Source organism: Oryzias latipes, chromosome 14, assembly GCF_053564925.1.
Source record: "Oryzias latipes strain Hd-rR chromosome 14, Olatipes_Hd-rR_3.1".
Classification (NCBI taxonomy): domain Eukaryota; kingdom Metazoa; phylum Chordata; class Actinopteri; order Beloniformes; family Adrianichthyidae; genus Oryzias; species Oryzias latipes.
The window spans coordinates 26,715,865-26,732,857 of NC_136250.1; the positions used below are offsets into that span (position 1 = coordinate 26,715,865).

General features: G+C 38.6%; 1 protein-coding gene across 4 annotated transcripts in view; it reads right to left on the reverse strand.

The window, feature by feature from the left end:
• Positions 1-4,617: 4,617 nt before the first annotated feature.
• Positions 4,618-16,993, reverse strand: part of zbtb16a (zinc finger and BTB domain containing 16a) — a 164,228-nt gene continuing 151,852 nt past the window's right edge. For 2 of the 4 annotated variants that reach the window (XM_023962108.2, XM_078930309.1), the window contains exons 6-7: positions 14,229-14,399; positions 4,618-10,147 (exon numbers count right to left, since the gene is read on the reverse strand). In XM_023962108.2, the coding sequence (XP_023817876.1) occupies positions 9,918-10,147; positions 14,229-14,399 (401 nt within the window). In that variant the 3' untranslated portion in view covers positions 4,618-9,917. The remainder of the gene's footprint in view (positions 10,148-14,228; positions 14,400-16,993) is intronic. The other 2 variants (XM_023962110.2, NM_001305414.1) reach the window with 2 other exon arrangements.

Genomic DNA, 16,993 nt, shown 5'->3' on the forward strand with positions numbered 1-16,993 from the left:
TCTCTGAGATGATAAATTGTGCTAAAAAATGCTAAAACATTGCAAAACATGGTGTCAATGTTCAAGAGTGGGATGGGTGGGCATTGTATGTGTTTTATATATATATATATATAAATTAGATGTAACAAACTATTAAACTTTACTGGTAATGTTTTTTGTTTTTGTCATTTGTTGAAATTATGTACTAAAAATTACTTATTTAGCCACAGAATGAAACCTCTTAAAAAAAACTTAGCTTCATGGATTGTATTATCAAAAAAAGTCCAACTTTTATTACAGTAATTTTTTAACAATAAAAGTAGTCCTACTTGTTACAGGAAAATTAAACTGCTTGTTATGCATTATAAATTTAAATGATCATAAACGTTATTATACATGGTTTAATGATCATGAAACAGTTGCTGTAAAACTGGGTCATTAGAATACGTTTAGCACAGATCAGATGTTATTTGTTGTATACAGTAATATTACAACAGAGCACTGTTGTACACCGATAAAAATACAGATAAAAATAAAAAAGGGAACTCCCTGATCTTGGCTCTTGGCAAACCAAAAATTCCATTTTGAGTTAAACAGATTTAAAATACGCATACGTTTATAACGTCAGCATATTATATAGATATGCAGCCATGAGCAAAACTCAACATTTTTAATTTTTTCATCCTTCAGAGGAGCTTCCACAACCTGTAGTTCTTCACATCCGCCACAGGAGGGCACTGTGTACAACTGCATCACTTTTGTCGAGCAGGAAATAGACAGCCCTGTGGACCATGTTAAGTCACACTTTTGGTGTAAAAGCTTTTTTTTAAATTTTTTTATATAAAGTTGCAAAATGTATTAATGCTTATTAGTAGTACAGCCTTCAGATGTATACATTGCACAATTGTATTTTTTAATACTTCTGACAACAGGATAAAAATCTTCATGACTAATTGTTTACTGTCGTTTTTAGAACTATATATAAAAACAAAAGCATTTTGGGAACACCTAAATATCAATTAAAGTTTTGTAGATTGGAAAAAAACCATATGAATAAACTTGAGGGTTTATAATAAACCGAAAAATCAAATTTGATGTGATGTTGCTCAAAAGTTTAGTCTGACATGCTTTACTAACCCCATTAAAATATTTTGAATTCAAACTCCACAGGTCACATGATCTGATTAACCCTTGTGCTATCCTAGCGCTCCCCTAACGCTGGGAGTTGGGTCATCTAGACCCACTAGACAGTGCGCTGAACCTTTTTTCTTCAATTATTTCTGAACCTCACTGGTGTCTATGGTTTACATGAAATCTTTCCACCTTTATCCACCTTTGTCATGGTAGGGAGAACACGTCAATGTAAGGGTGGGGTCATCTAAGATAGCACAAGGGAAAAAAACCTTCCAATCTGCATGCAACCATGTTTGAAATGAAAACCCGGGAACTTAAACTGAATTTGAATAGCTTAAAAGCCCGTTCAGCCAAGTAGGTCAAAGATCAGTACTTCTGTTGCAACAAAAGGTATTTAAATAAATAAGCAAACGAAACATTCATCACCCCCTGTCCCTTCCTTCCTCATGCCCCGAAATAAGATCAAAGCAACAAGTCCAACCAGAGCATTCACAATGACTTCTTCTCATTTCCTGTTTTTTTTTTCTGTCAAAAACTGAAATGAAGGAAGCAAAAAGACCTAGCTGCTAAAGTGTTTCTGGTGCCGTTCTACAGGGAGCCCTGCGTGAATGAACAGGGAAAACAAAGAGCTGCCTCATTAGTTTCCAATATACTGAAGTCAACATCTGATCATGTGAGTCAAAGAGAGCAAATCGTGGCAAAACCAGAGCGTAGAAGTAGTGCAATGTTATGTTTAAGCTTGCAATAAATTTATAGCTACATTGCAAGTCTAAAGGCAAGCTATATATTTGTCCTAATCCAGACTACTGTCAGAGCAGCAAAACAAATTACTCATTAAAAGAATAATTACAAGGAGCTTTTTTTTTTGCATTTCATGCTTAAACATAAAAATTTCAAATTTATTTGAGTTTTGCAGCAAAATAGTCCAAAATAAGGTACACATTTTTGGAAAAAGTATGTCACATTAAAAAATGGTGTTTGTTTTGGGATGGAAATACAAAAAAAAAGAGAGAGGAAAATAATTCTGTAACTTTTGACTGGATTGGAGAAACTATCAGTCTTTTATGAAATCCTACAGAAAGGTGAACACAAAGAGGCAGAAATCTTAAACCTTACATACACGAAACCTGAGGACTCCACTGGAGGGCAGCATGAGAGGGGCTTAATATTATGGGGGTTAAAAAAAAAGCAAACGTATTTGCTTTTTTACAAGGAAGGATGCTGCCTTTTTCAAAGCATTTGGTCGAGACTATGATTCATGCAATTATTATAATTAAAAAAAAGTTGCAGACATTGTATTTAAAATAAATATTTATAGAACACAAAGAAATCTTTTATTGTTGTATTATTGCTGTCTTTCAATTTCAGTAGTTGTAATCTATTTAGCTTTTTTCTTAGATGCAATTTGCCATTTGAGCCACTAGATGGCTCTAGACTGCTCTAAATCGAGACAAATTTGATGTGTAACATTTCATGAGCTATTAGAAATTAACCAGAATTTTTGTCCATATCAACTATTGTTTCTTTTTAGCCACCATATTATTACATTTTTTTTATAACTCATAAAAGTCCCAGTGTCCTTCCCTAAAAAATAATGTTCCATGTTTCAAAATGACAAAAAATAAGCCTTCACACAGATCATTACTTTTCTGTTTTTGTGCAATAGCTGACAGCCATGCTTTCACAAAGCAGGAACTACTTTGAAAAAAAAAATAGACAAGTTTGGGTAAAATGTGGAATTGATGTGTTTCTCTTAAAGACCTACTAAAAATATAGTAGTTTTTGTTCTTTTGGAATCTCTTTCATGATTGGGGCATATAAAAAGAAAGTTAAGCTCTTTGCATTAATGAGTGTTTCTATATTCAAATTGTCATGAATGCGTCCAACTGTAGACAAATAGATCCATGAACGTCTTTGTTTTCCTCATCCAACCCGGGATCTGGCTCCAAACTGTATGCCTGGATAGCTCCCATTGCTTGCCATTTTTGATGGGTTGGGGGTATGAGGGGCCGTAAGCTAGTGGGACAGGGTGTAAACAGATGGGTGACTGGAAAAGGAGGTGGGCTTACCCCGCGCCAATGACCTCACCCACAACTCAGAGGTGAATTTCAAACAATCTCCTGCCACTCTGCAGAAACGATGTCCTAGAAAACAACACGTTTTTGGGATTTTGGCATAATCATAATTAACAAACCACTGGAAACACTTTTACAGTAAATCAAAAGATGACCGGAGCGGGACTTCAGTGAGACAGGTCAAAGGGGATAGTTCAAATCATGTGATCAGGTTTAGCCTACATGATTGACGATTGTACCTGGTTGGGGTTTAGAAAATATTTCAGTTTGAGTTTAACTGTAATGCTTGCTGCTGATGACACACACTACGACTCACACGCACAAACAAACGCATGTGAATTCTGTCACGCATACGATTTATGCCAATAAGTGTCGGGTTCTATTGCGGTGGATGAAGGAATGTAAAAAGGGGGGAGTGCCCAGTCATCCCCACACCAAGACCCCCACTGAAGGAGAAGCAGCAGTGGTAGCCGGGGTCCCCCCAGACACCCACACGGGATAGCAGATGGAGGAAATCCGCCCACCGGGCCATGACCCACGTCAGCCACCGCAGGAGCAGGGCCGACGGAACTGCCACAGGGCCCCCCCCCCAATGCCAGAGAGCAGGGGGTTACAGGAGCATGGAGAATGCAAGCTTCCCCACCGCACCATTAAACATAAATCTGCAAAGTTATTGCTCAGAGTTTAGCAAGTTCAGTTTAGAATCTTTCTTTTGAATTGTGTGTGTTCATGATCCTTTTGATTTTATGTTTTATCCTAGATCAATGCGCACAAAGCCCATTGAGACGACTGCTGTTGTTTTTTTGGGCTAAACAAATAAATTGAATTGAATTGTTGCTTTGTCATTGTTCTCTAATCACACCGTTTCTTTTTAAATCTTACTTGGTACATTTTTGATGTACAAATAGATAATGAGGTGGATTATTTCTACATTATCGCTGATTTTCTTACTTTCACGTCTGATCATTCCTGAAGGATGTCTGTATAAACTTTATTGGTAAGACTGAGATTGCTGCTGCTTTTGTGGTTCATAACTTTAAAAAAAAAAAAAAAAAATTTTCTCCTGCAAGACTCCAGCAAAAATTTAAGTGACATAAAACCCTTTTAGAAAATATTGAGGTATAAACATCTTTCGCTCTCCGACGCATGTCAGCGCTGATCCAGAAGGCAAATATCGCGTGAGAAAGAGAACTTTGAGACAAAATAAGTTCATTTTTTTAATTTTTTTTAACTGCAGATTGAAAGTATACAACTGAACATCATGATTTGATTTTTATTATGAGACCCCATAAATAAAAATACACAGAAAAAAATTCACTACAAAAAACATCTACTGTTAGTAGGATTTGAAAACCAAAGAAATATTCTTTATATTTTCACTATAAAAGGCACAACATTGACTTTATTGACAACATAAAGACAACCTGCAGCATTAAATCTTTTATTTTCCTTTTTATTTTTTTCACACTCCATCAGAGAACACTGAAATGTTACAAAGAGATGTGTTTGATTCTACGTGGGAAAGAAATAAAAACAGAACAGCCTCTATATCAGACTGTGGCTATAGATTGATGGCTTGGCTCAACAGGAGCCCCTACCAAGGAAAAAAAAGCAAAAAAAAAAAGTAGCACATTGTTGCCGGAAAAGACAAAGGACCTTTGCAAAGCTCTAATGCATAAAAAAAGAAAAAGAAAAGAAATAGAAACCACAGCTGACAACAACACAAAATAAAGAAACATAATAATTGGGCACCTTCTAAGATTAGGCTAAGATTAGGTGCTGAGGTAGACAAAAACTATAACAATTCAAATCATAGTAAAAACACTATTTTTTTTTTAATACAGAGCAACTTGACTGGCACTTGTGCTGTCACGACAATGGTGGAGAGAAGTAGCACAGACAAGCCAGGGAAGGACAGAGAAAAGCTTTGTTACATAAAAAGCTTTGTTATGCTTGGTCCGACAGGGCAATTGGTCCTCAGTGCTAATATAAAAAATACAATGTCTTGGTGCTTTGTTACTCAAACAATTTTAGTCGAGACCTCGATGGCACATGCATTGCAACATTGCATGAAATGGCTAACTTGCTCTAGAAACACCACACCAAAACACATAGTGCCAGCTCCAGGGATGCCATGATTCCTCTCTGACGAATTTAACATCCCCTCTTAAATGCATTTTGTAGAAATTAATCAAAAACAATTACTAAAAAAAAAAAAAAATTAAATCAGTAGGAAAACACCCCACTGCAAACCTGCCCAAATGGAGGTTTTAGTTTTATTTTTTCTTTCAAGAAAAACATCCTGATCAGCAAACCTGTTGCTGAGGGAAAAAAAAAAGAGACAGACTCTGGCTTAATTTGCTTAAAAGAAAAACAATTGCATGAAGCAGATTTTGTCCTAAACGGTATTTGCAAATTTCGCCTCTGCAGCCTCTAAAAAGTATCAGATTCCCCACCTATAAACTTGTGTTGCGAAATAAATGCTTTTGGATAGATCGCAGACTTTAAAAAGTAATTGCAGGAGCTATTTCAATAGCATGAAGGTTTTTTTTTTTTTTTTGCTGTCTTCACAAATGAAGACCTGCTTTGTTCAGAAAACAATATACACAAACAAATAAAAAGAAAAACACTGGTCATATATTGATTCATGACATCCCTAGGGTGCTGGAGACAACATTTTGTTTTCTTCTGAAAATACGGAAAACGAAGCAGATATAGATGGATATTTTTGTTGAACAATTTCCATTTTTAGGCACAAAGATATTACAGAAACATCGGAGGAACACTGAGGGAAGAACTATATCAATGCCAATGTATTACATATATATATATATAGATTTTTTTTCCAACAGAAAAAAAGTGGCATAGAATATTTTCTTTTGTATTTGATCTGATTAGTGCATTTTCCCACTAATACACACGCACGCACACACAGGTAAACACACTTTAACGCTCTCTTTCACCCGCATGAAAAAGTAGAAAACATTCAGAGGACGATGATGATAAAATGACTGAGCGGGTCTTGCATTGTGGTGTTCAGACTGAACCGTGACTGGATATATTGTAGTTGGTGGATAATTTTCTGGGGGTAAATGATAAAAAAAAAGACCCCCTCAGCTCACAGTGTTTGAGAATAAAATGGCAAGACAACTTGGGACATGCCATCCCTTCTTTTTTTTTTTTTCAAGTACAAAAACAAAAATATTGACAGTCAAGTTTGATTGAAAACTGTGAATAATGAGTACTAATTGGTCGGTTTGGCAGGTTTCCCTCCTCCTCTGCCTTTTTCACTTTTTTTTTAAAGGTCTGTCACATCCATTGTTATTATTACTTTTTTGTAACGTTTCACTTACACGCACACACTGGTAAAATTTGTGGTGGATAGATTATTCCCTTCACCTACAATGCAACTGACATCCAGAAAGCAACACTTATTACAATATTTTTCACACACGGTTTCATTTTTTTTTTTGTGTTTGTTTTTTTTTCTTTTTCTGTCCAACAATATCAAAGAGGAGCAAGGCAAAAATGATTCACACCCAGAGAGAAAAAAAAAATTGACAAATCAAGAAGAAATACAAATATTTGCGCCCTGCTGTAACCCTCGACAAATGGAAAAAGGACCGACACTGAATACAAAAATATCACAATTTTTATATATGAAATTGCCTCCGTTGGTTCTTGTTCAAGAATATACACACGTGTCATAAGAGAGCTCATCTGCCAAGAGAATCTCTATTTTTAACCTTCTGGTTCATCTTTTTTGATTACAACTTGCAGTTCCAATTGTCCAACGCACTCTGCATCACGGCAAAAATGACCTGTCCTGTGCGGTTCAGCGGTTTGGATGAACCCTCTTTTTTTCACATTACAAAACTACAACTCTATTCACATATTTTCAAGTTTAAATTCTTGTTTTTAAACGCTCTTATAAAGCAATAGTACTTAGTCTTATCCTCCGCATCCCTCTTACTCATCACTTAAGGCTTCAAAATTGCTTTTTTTTTTCTCCCTCTGCTGTTGATGGAGATGCAGGGGGTGGGGTGGGAGGGCTACAGGAGAGGAATAAACATCCATTTGAATGACTCTTTTCACCACCTCTATGTTTATCATCTCCTTTTCATATAGACTTTGCTTAAAAACACAATCATAAATCAACTTTTGAAAGAAAAAAAGCATGAGATGAAGAAGCAATGACAAAACAATGCAAACACAAATAAATGTGCTTTCACCAAATGAAAAAAACAAAAACCCAACAACTTGAAAACAAACACACACAAAAAAAATTAGAGGTAGCTTTTATAACAAATGACCAAACCTTACGGCTCTTCAACAAACAGGGTTAATAATACCAAGTTTGGCAACAAGTAATGCTCAAAGAAATAAAAGAAAACACAATGTTAGAAAAACAAATCTCTTCATCGTGGCACTTATTTTTCTGCGTACACATTGCTTCATTGAGTTTGCAGTGCATTTTTCTAGCATGCACTCATGCGCCCTTAAAATAAAAACAAAACCAAAAAAATAAAGGAAAATTAAAATGCACAAGACATGAGGTCACAAAAGCGAGGTAATTCAAGTACGATGTATTGAGATCAAACTCAAGGTCGAAAATAATAACAACGGGAGACAAGAGAGACGAAGCGCAGGGACCAAAACCACAGAGAGCTGATTCATTCAGATGTCTTAGTGCTTGCCTCTTTAGCTATTGGGCTGAGTCCGATCAGTGACTTCTCCCTTTTCAGTTAAGTATTTGGATAGGTGCAATAATCATACAGTTTCAACCATCAATACCTGTGACTGTACATGCCAATCAGGTTTAATGCTAAATTTCTAAGACACCAGAAACGCTGACCGCTCACCACCACCACCACCTGCAATTGTCCGACTGAACTTTCTGGTTGTTATCAATATTTCAGCACACGTTGGAAATTTCTTTGCACAATATCGTGGTGTGGGTGCCTACTGACCCTCTCCTGAGCCCCCTTTGCCATGGAGTGGCGGATAGATGCATCAGCAACACAACAGGGGAAAGTAATTTGTAATCTGAAAATGCTTTAAAAAAAAAGTATTCCTAGTGGTAATCCAAAATAAGAACACTTGATAATAAGATGCAGAGATATAACCACAACGATGGATCAGAATATGCAGTGGTGGTGCACACTATAAAAACGCATAGGGCGTCGGAACGCGCCCACAGAAAGCTCTTCATGCCAGACAGAGAGAGAGTTTCCAGTTGGAAACACTAAAGGAGGAGAAAAACAACGAGAATTTGGGACTTTCAGCTTCAAATTAAAAGGCAACTTTAGCCTCCTGACAGCCTTCTGTCTCACAGCCTTTCACATTCATGTTTTGATGCCATATAACAGTCTTGAAACTGCCACAGCACCTCTGGTAAAAGTTTAGGTGCGGCGCGAAGGCGTTCTCTGCACTTTTTCAACATTCACCACCAGCAGTCAAAGCTGCAGGACTCCCAAACATAGAACCTTTTTCCTGGTTCATTTGTGCTTACTGTGGCAAATGGATGATTATGAATGTGGTACCCTTTATGTCAGCTCCTCTACTGTCTCTTTAGTGTAAGATATTGATAGTAATCAGGTCAAATGCACAAGGAAAAAGAAGTCCAGTTATCTCCTGCTAAATAGGTGAAGAGGGCTGGTATTTTGGGTTACTGTTTTTAGAGCGAGTTATAATTCCATGAGGGATTTATGTTCGGAATCTCTCTAACATCAAACAGAAACGGTTGTGTTCTAATTTAGGAAATCAAGCTATGACGAACTTTGACAAAAAGCAGATAAAGTAAATGAAGAAAAGTGAGGAAAGTTTGCCTTTAGCTCTCGAGGGAGAGCTGTGAGCAGCCAGAGGTGGCTAGACTTGCTCTGGAACCAGGAAGACTACAAAGAAAAAGAAAAAAACTGCTGGAAACTCTCAGTGAAAAGCAGCACTAGCATCTTTCCAAACGGGTACCTGGCTTGCAGCATTTTAATATTCCCACATGTCCAGTCAATGGTTTTATCTACTGCTGATTCTCAGGGGCTATCTCACCGCCTCTGCTAATTTCTGAAGATTTTCATGGACTAACGAGTGGAATTCAGAGACAATTGAAAGATTAATACACCATTTGGACATAAAGAGAAGAAAATAAAAATGCACATTTGAAAAGATTTAAAAAGAAAAGAGGTGGGTTCTGCAATTTTCTTGTAATTTTCTACAAGACGAGTGATCTGGGAAAACCATGTGGTTACTGTGAAAGATCCCCAGAAATGAGAAAGCAAAATTAATAAATTCAAGGAAAATATAGGAAGGTTAATGGAGTAATGGATTCCATAGATTTGCAGGTTCAGATAGCCCTTGAGAATCGGATTTCTCAACAACAGGGCAGCAAGATCTAAAGAATCCCCTTCTTGCAGACTGCTTTCTTTATGGCGATGCATAAAAAGACCTGGAACAATAAAACTGTTGCAGATGTAGTGAATGACCCGGTAAATCCGAAACAGTGGTGGAGATGCCCTATCTCCATGTCCAAGTGTTCCTCCTTTTAGTCCTTTTGCCAGATCATCACCGCCCTTTAACCCTGCTTGTTGTCGCCATCTTAGCATTGAAAAACCCCTCTTGTTTAAGCAGTTTGTCGTTGACATTCTGATTGGCAAGACCCACGCTTCCAATACGATCCATTACATTCCCCTTACCTTTGACCCCATCCCAGCACTCTTCATTCATTTGCCATTCTCAAACGTAGCAAAGGTACAGGTAGGTCTTCTCTATGCGCCAGTCTGGGGGGATATCTTCCGGCTTGTGGCCTTTCATGTGCTTCTGCATGGCTGACAGGCTGGGGCAGTACTCCAGGCAGATGGTGCATTGGTAGGGCGAGGCGCCATTGTGGGTGCGCAGGTGCTTTATCATGGCCGAGTAGTCCCTGGATCTCTGGTGGCACAGCTTGCACTCGAATGGCTTCTCACCTGGGAATGAAGGGAAAGAGATGATGCAAGTCAAAGTGCCGTTCAGCATTAGTGTTACCTCCAAGTGATGTGTGACAAGAGCCTTACAGGAAATAAATGAAGACAGTTGGTAGAAGTTAGTCACAAAAACAGGACAAGTTCTACTTGTGTGTTTGTTGTTTACGTTTTGCTCTCTTTCCGATCTTTTTTTAACACAATGTGAAGTTTGCCATTACAGATACAAGGTAGTTCTTAATTAGAAGGACATCCCTGAAATTTCAAAACAATCTCAACGATCTTTAGGTTGTCAACAGAAAAAAATAAAATAAAAGAAAGAAATATGTGGTATAAATCAAGCCTTAGTCACAACTGCCCTTACCGGTGTATACAGGCAGTCTGCGGGCAAATAAAAGGCCAAACCTATCCAGAGCATGCATGTAAGGGTAGGCAATTTTTTACCTCCCTCAAAACCTGCACGCTGCGCAAAAAAGCCTGATAGTGCAACATGATTAGTGCAGGCCCCTTGTGTGCAGCCTGACTGCTAGAATATAGGCAGTAGTTTGTTCATAGTTGGTGTCGACATCCTCTGGGCATCTTACACTTGTGAATTGTGCAACTCCTGTGTGTGGTGTTTGCCCGAAAATTGACTTAAAAACTTGCATAACAACATGGGAGCGCAAGAATTGTAAACGTGCATATATGTGCCTTACATAGACTTTTAATTGGAAGTGGTCGCTTGAAGGTGCTATTGGAACAGTCGCTTGAACGAGGCCAGTGTGAACGTAGCTGCACAAATCCTTAACGATAAACTTACCAAATGCACAACAATGGTACATTCAATTTTGATGACATCCTATAAGGTGGCTCTATGAACCTTAAGATGCAGCAAGCCCGAATAATCCAAAAACCTGCAAAACCCGTACGGGTCAACCCTAGTATGGGTGCATCTGACCGAGGCTTTAGGAATTTGGCAAAGATTAATTATTTCAAAGGTCATTATCAACACATTGTAAACTAAAACTATTTTAAGTGACCACAAAATCTAAAAGGTAAAAACTTCAGTTTTTAACTTGGAAAACATTGTCTCCTAAGAATTTATCTCAAAATTAGCTCATACCTCTTTCGAACGTGTAATAAATCAAAGTGTGACACTAGTTTCTTGCTGCGGAGGCTTCTATATTCAAGAGCCACATTTTAATTTAGTATCAGCAGCCCTCCTAAATGTGCTAATCATTTGAGTGATGGCAGAGAATAATCCACCAGCGCTGAAGCCAGCAGCCTCAAATTAGACATGTAAATGCTGACCTTTACCAATGGCATTTGAAATGAGCTGTCGGAAGTGATCTGGCCCAGCGCTTTGCTGTCACCTTTCAGCTAAGGCGCCAAGCGTGTGCAGAAGCTGAACCCTCCATCTTCATGCCTCTGATGCTCGTTGTTGTGAAGCCCTAGTTAACCTTGACCTCTGCGGAAGGCCAGGTTGTCTTGTCATTTAGCCAATGAGAATAAATACAGTGTTCCAGGTCTTCATCCGTTTCGGCGTGACACCTGCATGATGTAATTATTGATAACCAAACTGTAAACAGAGTCACTTCAAATAACCAGCTAATAATGAATTGCAAATGGAGCCTTGGTATTGATCTGGGATTGGCATTTGGGATGTGTGAAGAGAAGGGGAGGTGGGCGGGGGGTGAGGCTGCCAATGTCGATGATTCATCAAGCAGCTCCCTTTTGTGTGAGGTGGCCTTTGACTGTGAGCTTGTCACTTGCTCTTGTTATCTGCTGTTGCTCTACAGCTTAACGCAAAGCCCCCCCTCCCCCGCACAAAAGGGGAAAGGGTGGATGGAGGGGAGCCAATTATTGGACAGGCTGCCTTGATAGTGTGGCTTAACAGCTGGCTTATTGAATAGGAGATGGGGGGAGGGGGGGGTGCTGCTGTGAGTCTGCTGGATAAAAAACGACGTTGAGGGAGCATAAACTCTTGGCCGCGTGCCACGCTGGTGCACGCTTGTGGTTAGGGCTTTGCTCTCTCAGCGGCGTTCGTAGCAGGCACTCATTCTCCAGGGCACCTAGCCTATCACAGTGTCAACATCTTTATGGGACTCTAAATTCACTGGAATCAATATAAAGTCTTCTTCAGCCTTCATTTACAGTATAACTGCATGACAGATACTGTACTTAGCTTTCTGTGCCTTCCCTAGATGCCAATGAATAAGGATAAATGTTAACAGTCTTTCCTCAACAGCAGACTGACATCATGCAGGCTCGAGCCCCGCTCCAACTGTTGTTGTGTCCTTGGGCAAGACACTTCACCCTCCCTGCCTCCAGTGTTGCACCACTGATGTGTGAATGCGTATGAATGTCCCGGTGATGGTCAGAGGGGCCATAGGCGTGTACTGGCAGCCACGCCTTTAAGTAGCTTACCATCACCAAGTATGAATGAGGATTGAATGAATGATTGACTAATAGACATACATTGTACGCACTTTGAGTGTCTGGAAAAGCACAAATAAATCTAAAGCCAGATTTCTACTTTGCCTGTTTTTGCATCAGTGTGTCTGTGTTCTGTATAATGGTCTCTTGTCTTACTTTTGGTTTTTTAAAATTGGATCATGTTTTTATTTAAAGCCCTTTGGGTTTCATGAGTTGGAAAAGTGCTAAAAAAAAGTTTGATTTGATTTGAAATGATCTTTGCCTGAAACATTTAGGTTACCAATCAAACATTTCCTGTTTAAGTACTAAGAAAATCAAAAAGATAGTTGACTTTTCAAACACATTGGCTAAAGGGAAGGGTAAAAAGCTGGAGTATAGCATGTACCCTTTATGTGTGTTTATACACACACACATATACCGGTATATATATATATGTGTGTATATACACACACATATATATATATGTGTGTATATACACACACACACACACATACATATATATATATATATATATATATATATATATATATATATATATATATATATATATATATATATATATATATATATATATATATATATATAAACATTTTCCTAGTCCCTGTATGCACACAACTGACATGGTTATATCTTGTGCATTTCTGTTTTGCTCTGATATAGTGACTGCTTTTAATGTAATTTTCCATGCAGACAGTAAATAGTAAAATGGTAGTAAGTCCCATTCAGCCATGCACACACACATTAAATACTATTTTACGTATTGACTGAAAGATGTGTTGCAAGTTAATTAAAGCTTGTTCAGTGTTTTTTCACTCATATGCAAAATTGGTGAGAGCATTAAAACTTTCCACATTGAGTGTATAGAAAACAACAGTTTAAAATGGGATTTTTGGTAAATGTCTCTTAACGTTTTAACACCAGAGCAGAGCAGCAAAATAACTAATGCTCTGTCCTAATGTAACTCTTTGGCTATTTGATACAATAACGTAATTCCAATGGATTCTGATCTGGAGATGGGTGGGTTTTCACAGTTATGCAACACTTTACATTAAAGTAAATTTAAAGTTAAAGTTCCATTAGCCGTCACACACCTGGCTGTGTGAAATTTGTTCTCCGCATTTGACCCATCCCCTGGGGGATCGGTGAGCTGCAGACAGAGCTGCGCACAGGAACCATTGGGTGGTTGTCCAATCCAACCCTTTAATGCTGAGTATCAAGCAGGGAGGCTTTGGGTCCCAATTTTAGTCTTTGGTATGACTCCACCGTGAATTTGAACTTGCAACCTTTCAGTCTCAGGCTGGACGCTCTTCCACAAGGACACAGGTTGGTCGCAAAGCGTATGCAGTCTGCAAGGCATATGCAAAGCTGCTTTTTCCTGCGTTAAAAATCCTCTGGTTTACAATTTTTAAAGTGTCTCATATCAGTGCAAAGCTGCTTTTCTCAGTTTCAGAATGCATTGGAATTACGTTAATTGCGTCAACAGTTAAAGAGTTACACTGATTCACTGAAGCTAAAACTCTGCTGTTAAAGGGTTAAGCACTATGGAGATATTTAGTTAGGTTACCATCTAAACATAACAGCTACTTCTGTCATTTATAAAACACACTTAGCCAACTAATTGTAAAAGACGTCCTTGTAAAGTGTTTTAATTAGACTTGTTTTAGCAGCGCACCTGTGTGCACTCGGTAGTGGGTTTCCAGCTGGTGCTTGAGGCTGAACTTCTTCCCGCAGCCGTTACATTCATAGGGCTTCTCCCCGGTGTGGATGCGCTTGTGGCCCTTCAGCGTGCTCTCATCTCGGAAGCAGCTCCCACAGAACTCGCACTCATATGGGTGGTCCCCTGCTGCAATGAGGAGACAGAAAGACAAATTTACGTCATCTGTAGATAAAACACATGGCTTTAGAAGGGGCTACACTTGAGGGAATTACAACAACAACACAAATACAGAGTGGTGTGGATACAACGACACAATAAACTCATTAAGATTTCCAGTTATTTACATGCACAAATGCAATTTAGTTATAGTGACAAAATATGTTTTTATTTTTGTGGTTGCTTCATCCTAAATAGCCTGATTATACATTTTTAGTTTCCACCTTTTGCAATCAAAATGTTGTGATATTTAAAAAACGTCACCATCAGCTTTTCCTGATTAATGTGACTGTCATCCACAATAAGGGACATCAGCGTTATGTTCCAGTGGATCACACTTTAACAGCAGCAGACAGATACAACCTATGATTTTCTCTGCACAACCACCCCCCACTTTTGGTGTGTTTTGTCTAAGGCCTTAAATAATTGCAGGCTGTCATTGGTATGTGAGATGTTATAGTGACAATGTCGTCATATCAACAATGCCCTAATGGAAGACCTGACTGATGTGGAAATGAAAGGCCAATGAGTTTCTCACAAACAAATTCATCATTCGTTTCGATGTAACTGTTTAATACAGTAGAATACAAGTAACCAATGCAGATATCGCTTATTCAGATTTCCAGTCATCACATATATTGACTGCATTAGAGAGCTGGACCGAGTGAAGCTATCTTCACATCAGGTATGTGACACGCGTTCAAGAACGCGCACTAGGCTGTCGCTACCAGATACTAGAAAACATTAATTACGACATGTCCGTCTTTTCACAGTCTTCCCTCATCATCTTCGGACCTGCAAAGTCTTTTCTCACGGATAACTAACACAGAGTGTCCTTCGATTCATTCTAGACACAGCTAACACACAGGTTCTCAGGAGAATGCTGGAAAGAGGCAAATATTATCGGTTCCCCCAAGGGTTTCACCTCCACCTTCCTGTGAAACAGAGTTGGACACACACACTTCTGCAAACATGATTATTTCACCTATATATCTGGGTAATGCATAAAAAGCAAATATGAGATAACTTATATCTATTATTCTAACAGTTCCACCTACAGTTGGAAGAGGCTTGGTGCGGAAAGCCAAATTGGTGCAAATTTTGCTATCCTTGCTCCAGGCTTTTTCTTTTACAGCTCTATTCCGATATATGAAAGACATTGGTGTCATGTAATTCCAGCCGGGTATAAACCGCAATTATTAAATTCCTCATCCATATTAAATCCCCAAATGGTTGGCCCTACCGTTAGTTAAAATTGACGCTATCCTAACGTTATTACCACATCTGAGTGCCTGATTGGTTAAATTTCAACCTGTTTTAACTTTAAACCCGCGTTCAGTGGACGCTTGGTTTGTAGACCCCGAAAATGGTTGTAGAAACTTACAATAGAACACGGAAGCCTAAAATAAGTACGTAGGCTTTTTATTGAAAGTGGTCAATTGAAGGCGCATTGCCAAGTGCGGTGTGAACGTAGTTGGAATGAGTCTTCACCCATAGAAAATGTAATCAAAATATAATCAAGTCGCCATTTTTTTTGACAATATAGGCACCGCCATGTTGGAGCCAGACATCAATAGTGAGCAGTAATAGATGCGAGTTGATCTGAGTCATTGTTTCTTGCAACCCAATCAGGAGTGAGCCCGTTGGCGGTCCACACCCCTACCATTTGAAAACGGGCTACAAGATATCTGTCAATTAAACGTACCAAATGTTGGACTAGGGGGTCAGGAGGCACTACATTCTTTTTTGAGGCATCTGATTGATTATTCTATAACTTTGAATAATAATGAAAAATAAAATTAGCAAGATTGCTAACAAAACATAACGAATGTTTATGTTTCCATAGAAACTTAATTGGGATATTGGCTTCTTGGAGCCAGCAGGTACTTCCTGTTTGAAATGCCCGGGGGAGGGGTCACTCTGTCTAGTTCTCATATAAAGTCAATGATTACACCTCACTTTCTTGGACTCCATAATGGTAAATGGTGTTGGTGCTGCTGCACAATCTGAGGTAAATCACAGAAATTATTTAGATCCCAAGCTCAGTATAGCAGAACATTTTGAATAAAAAAAAATACATTAAGCGTCCTCAGAGGAAAAATAGTGCTCCACAACAATATAAGAAACAATGCACAAATTTTAACGCATTTATTCATACTCAGCTGTCTGATCATTACAAGGTGTATGAATGCATTTTTACGTTTTTGTTTGAAAAGCACAAGACTCCATCTTTGCAACCGAGCCTGCAATCCAGACACCTGCTCGTTCTTTTGCACATACAGTATGAATGCCGTTTGAAATGAAAGTAAAGGGCATCACGTTCAACTCCTCAGGCATCCGCAGCACCAGGTCCCCACTGGGCAGCTGTAATAAATATTCATGTGATGATTCAATGATCAGGGATATTATGATTTGCAGGAAGCCTCTCACCAGCAGCCCAAAGACTAATTGTATTCCTGTGTTTGATGAGGAGCTGCTCATTCCATAATTTGCTCCCCCCCTCTGTTCTCGCCTTACTATCTCCTAAGTAATGTTGTGGATATTTATTAATGTATTTCACTTCT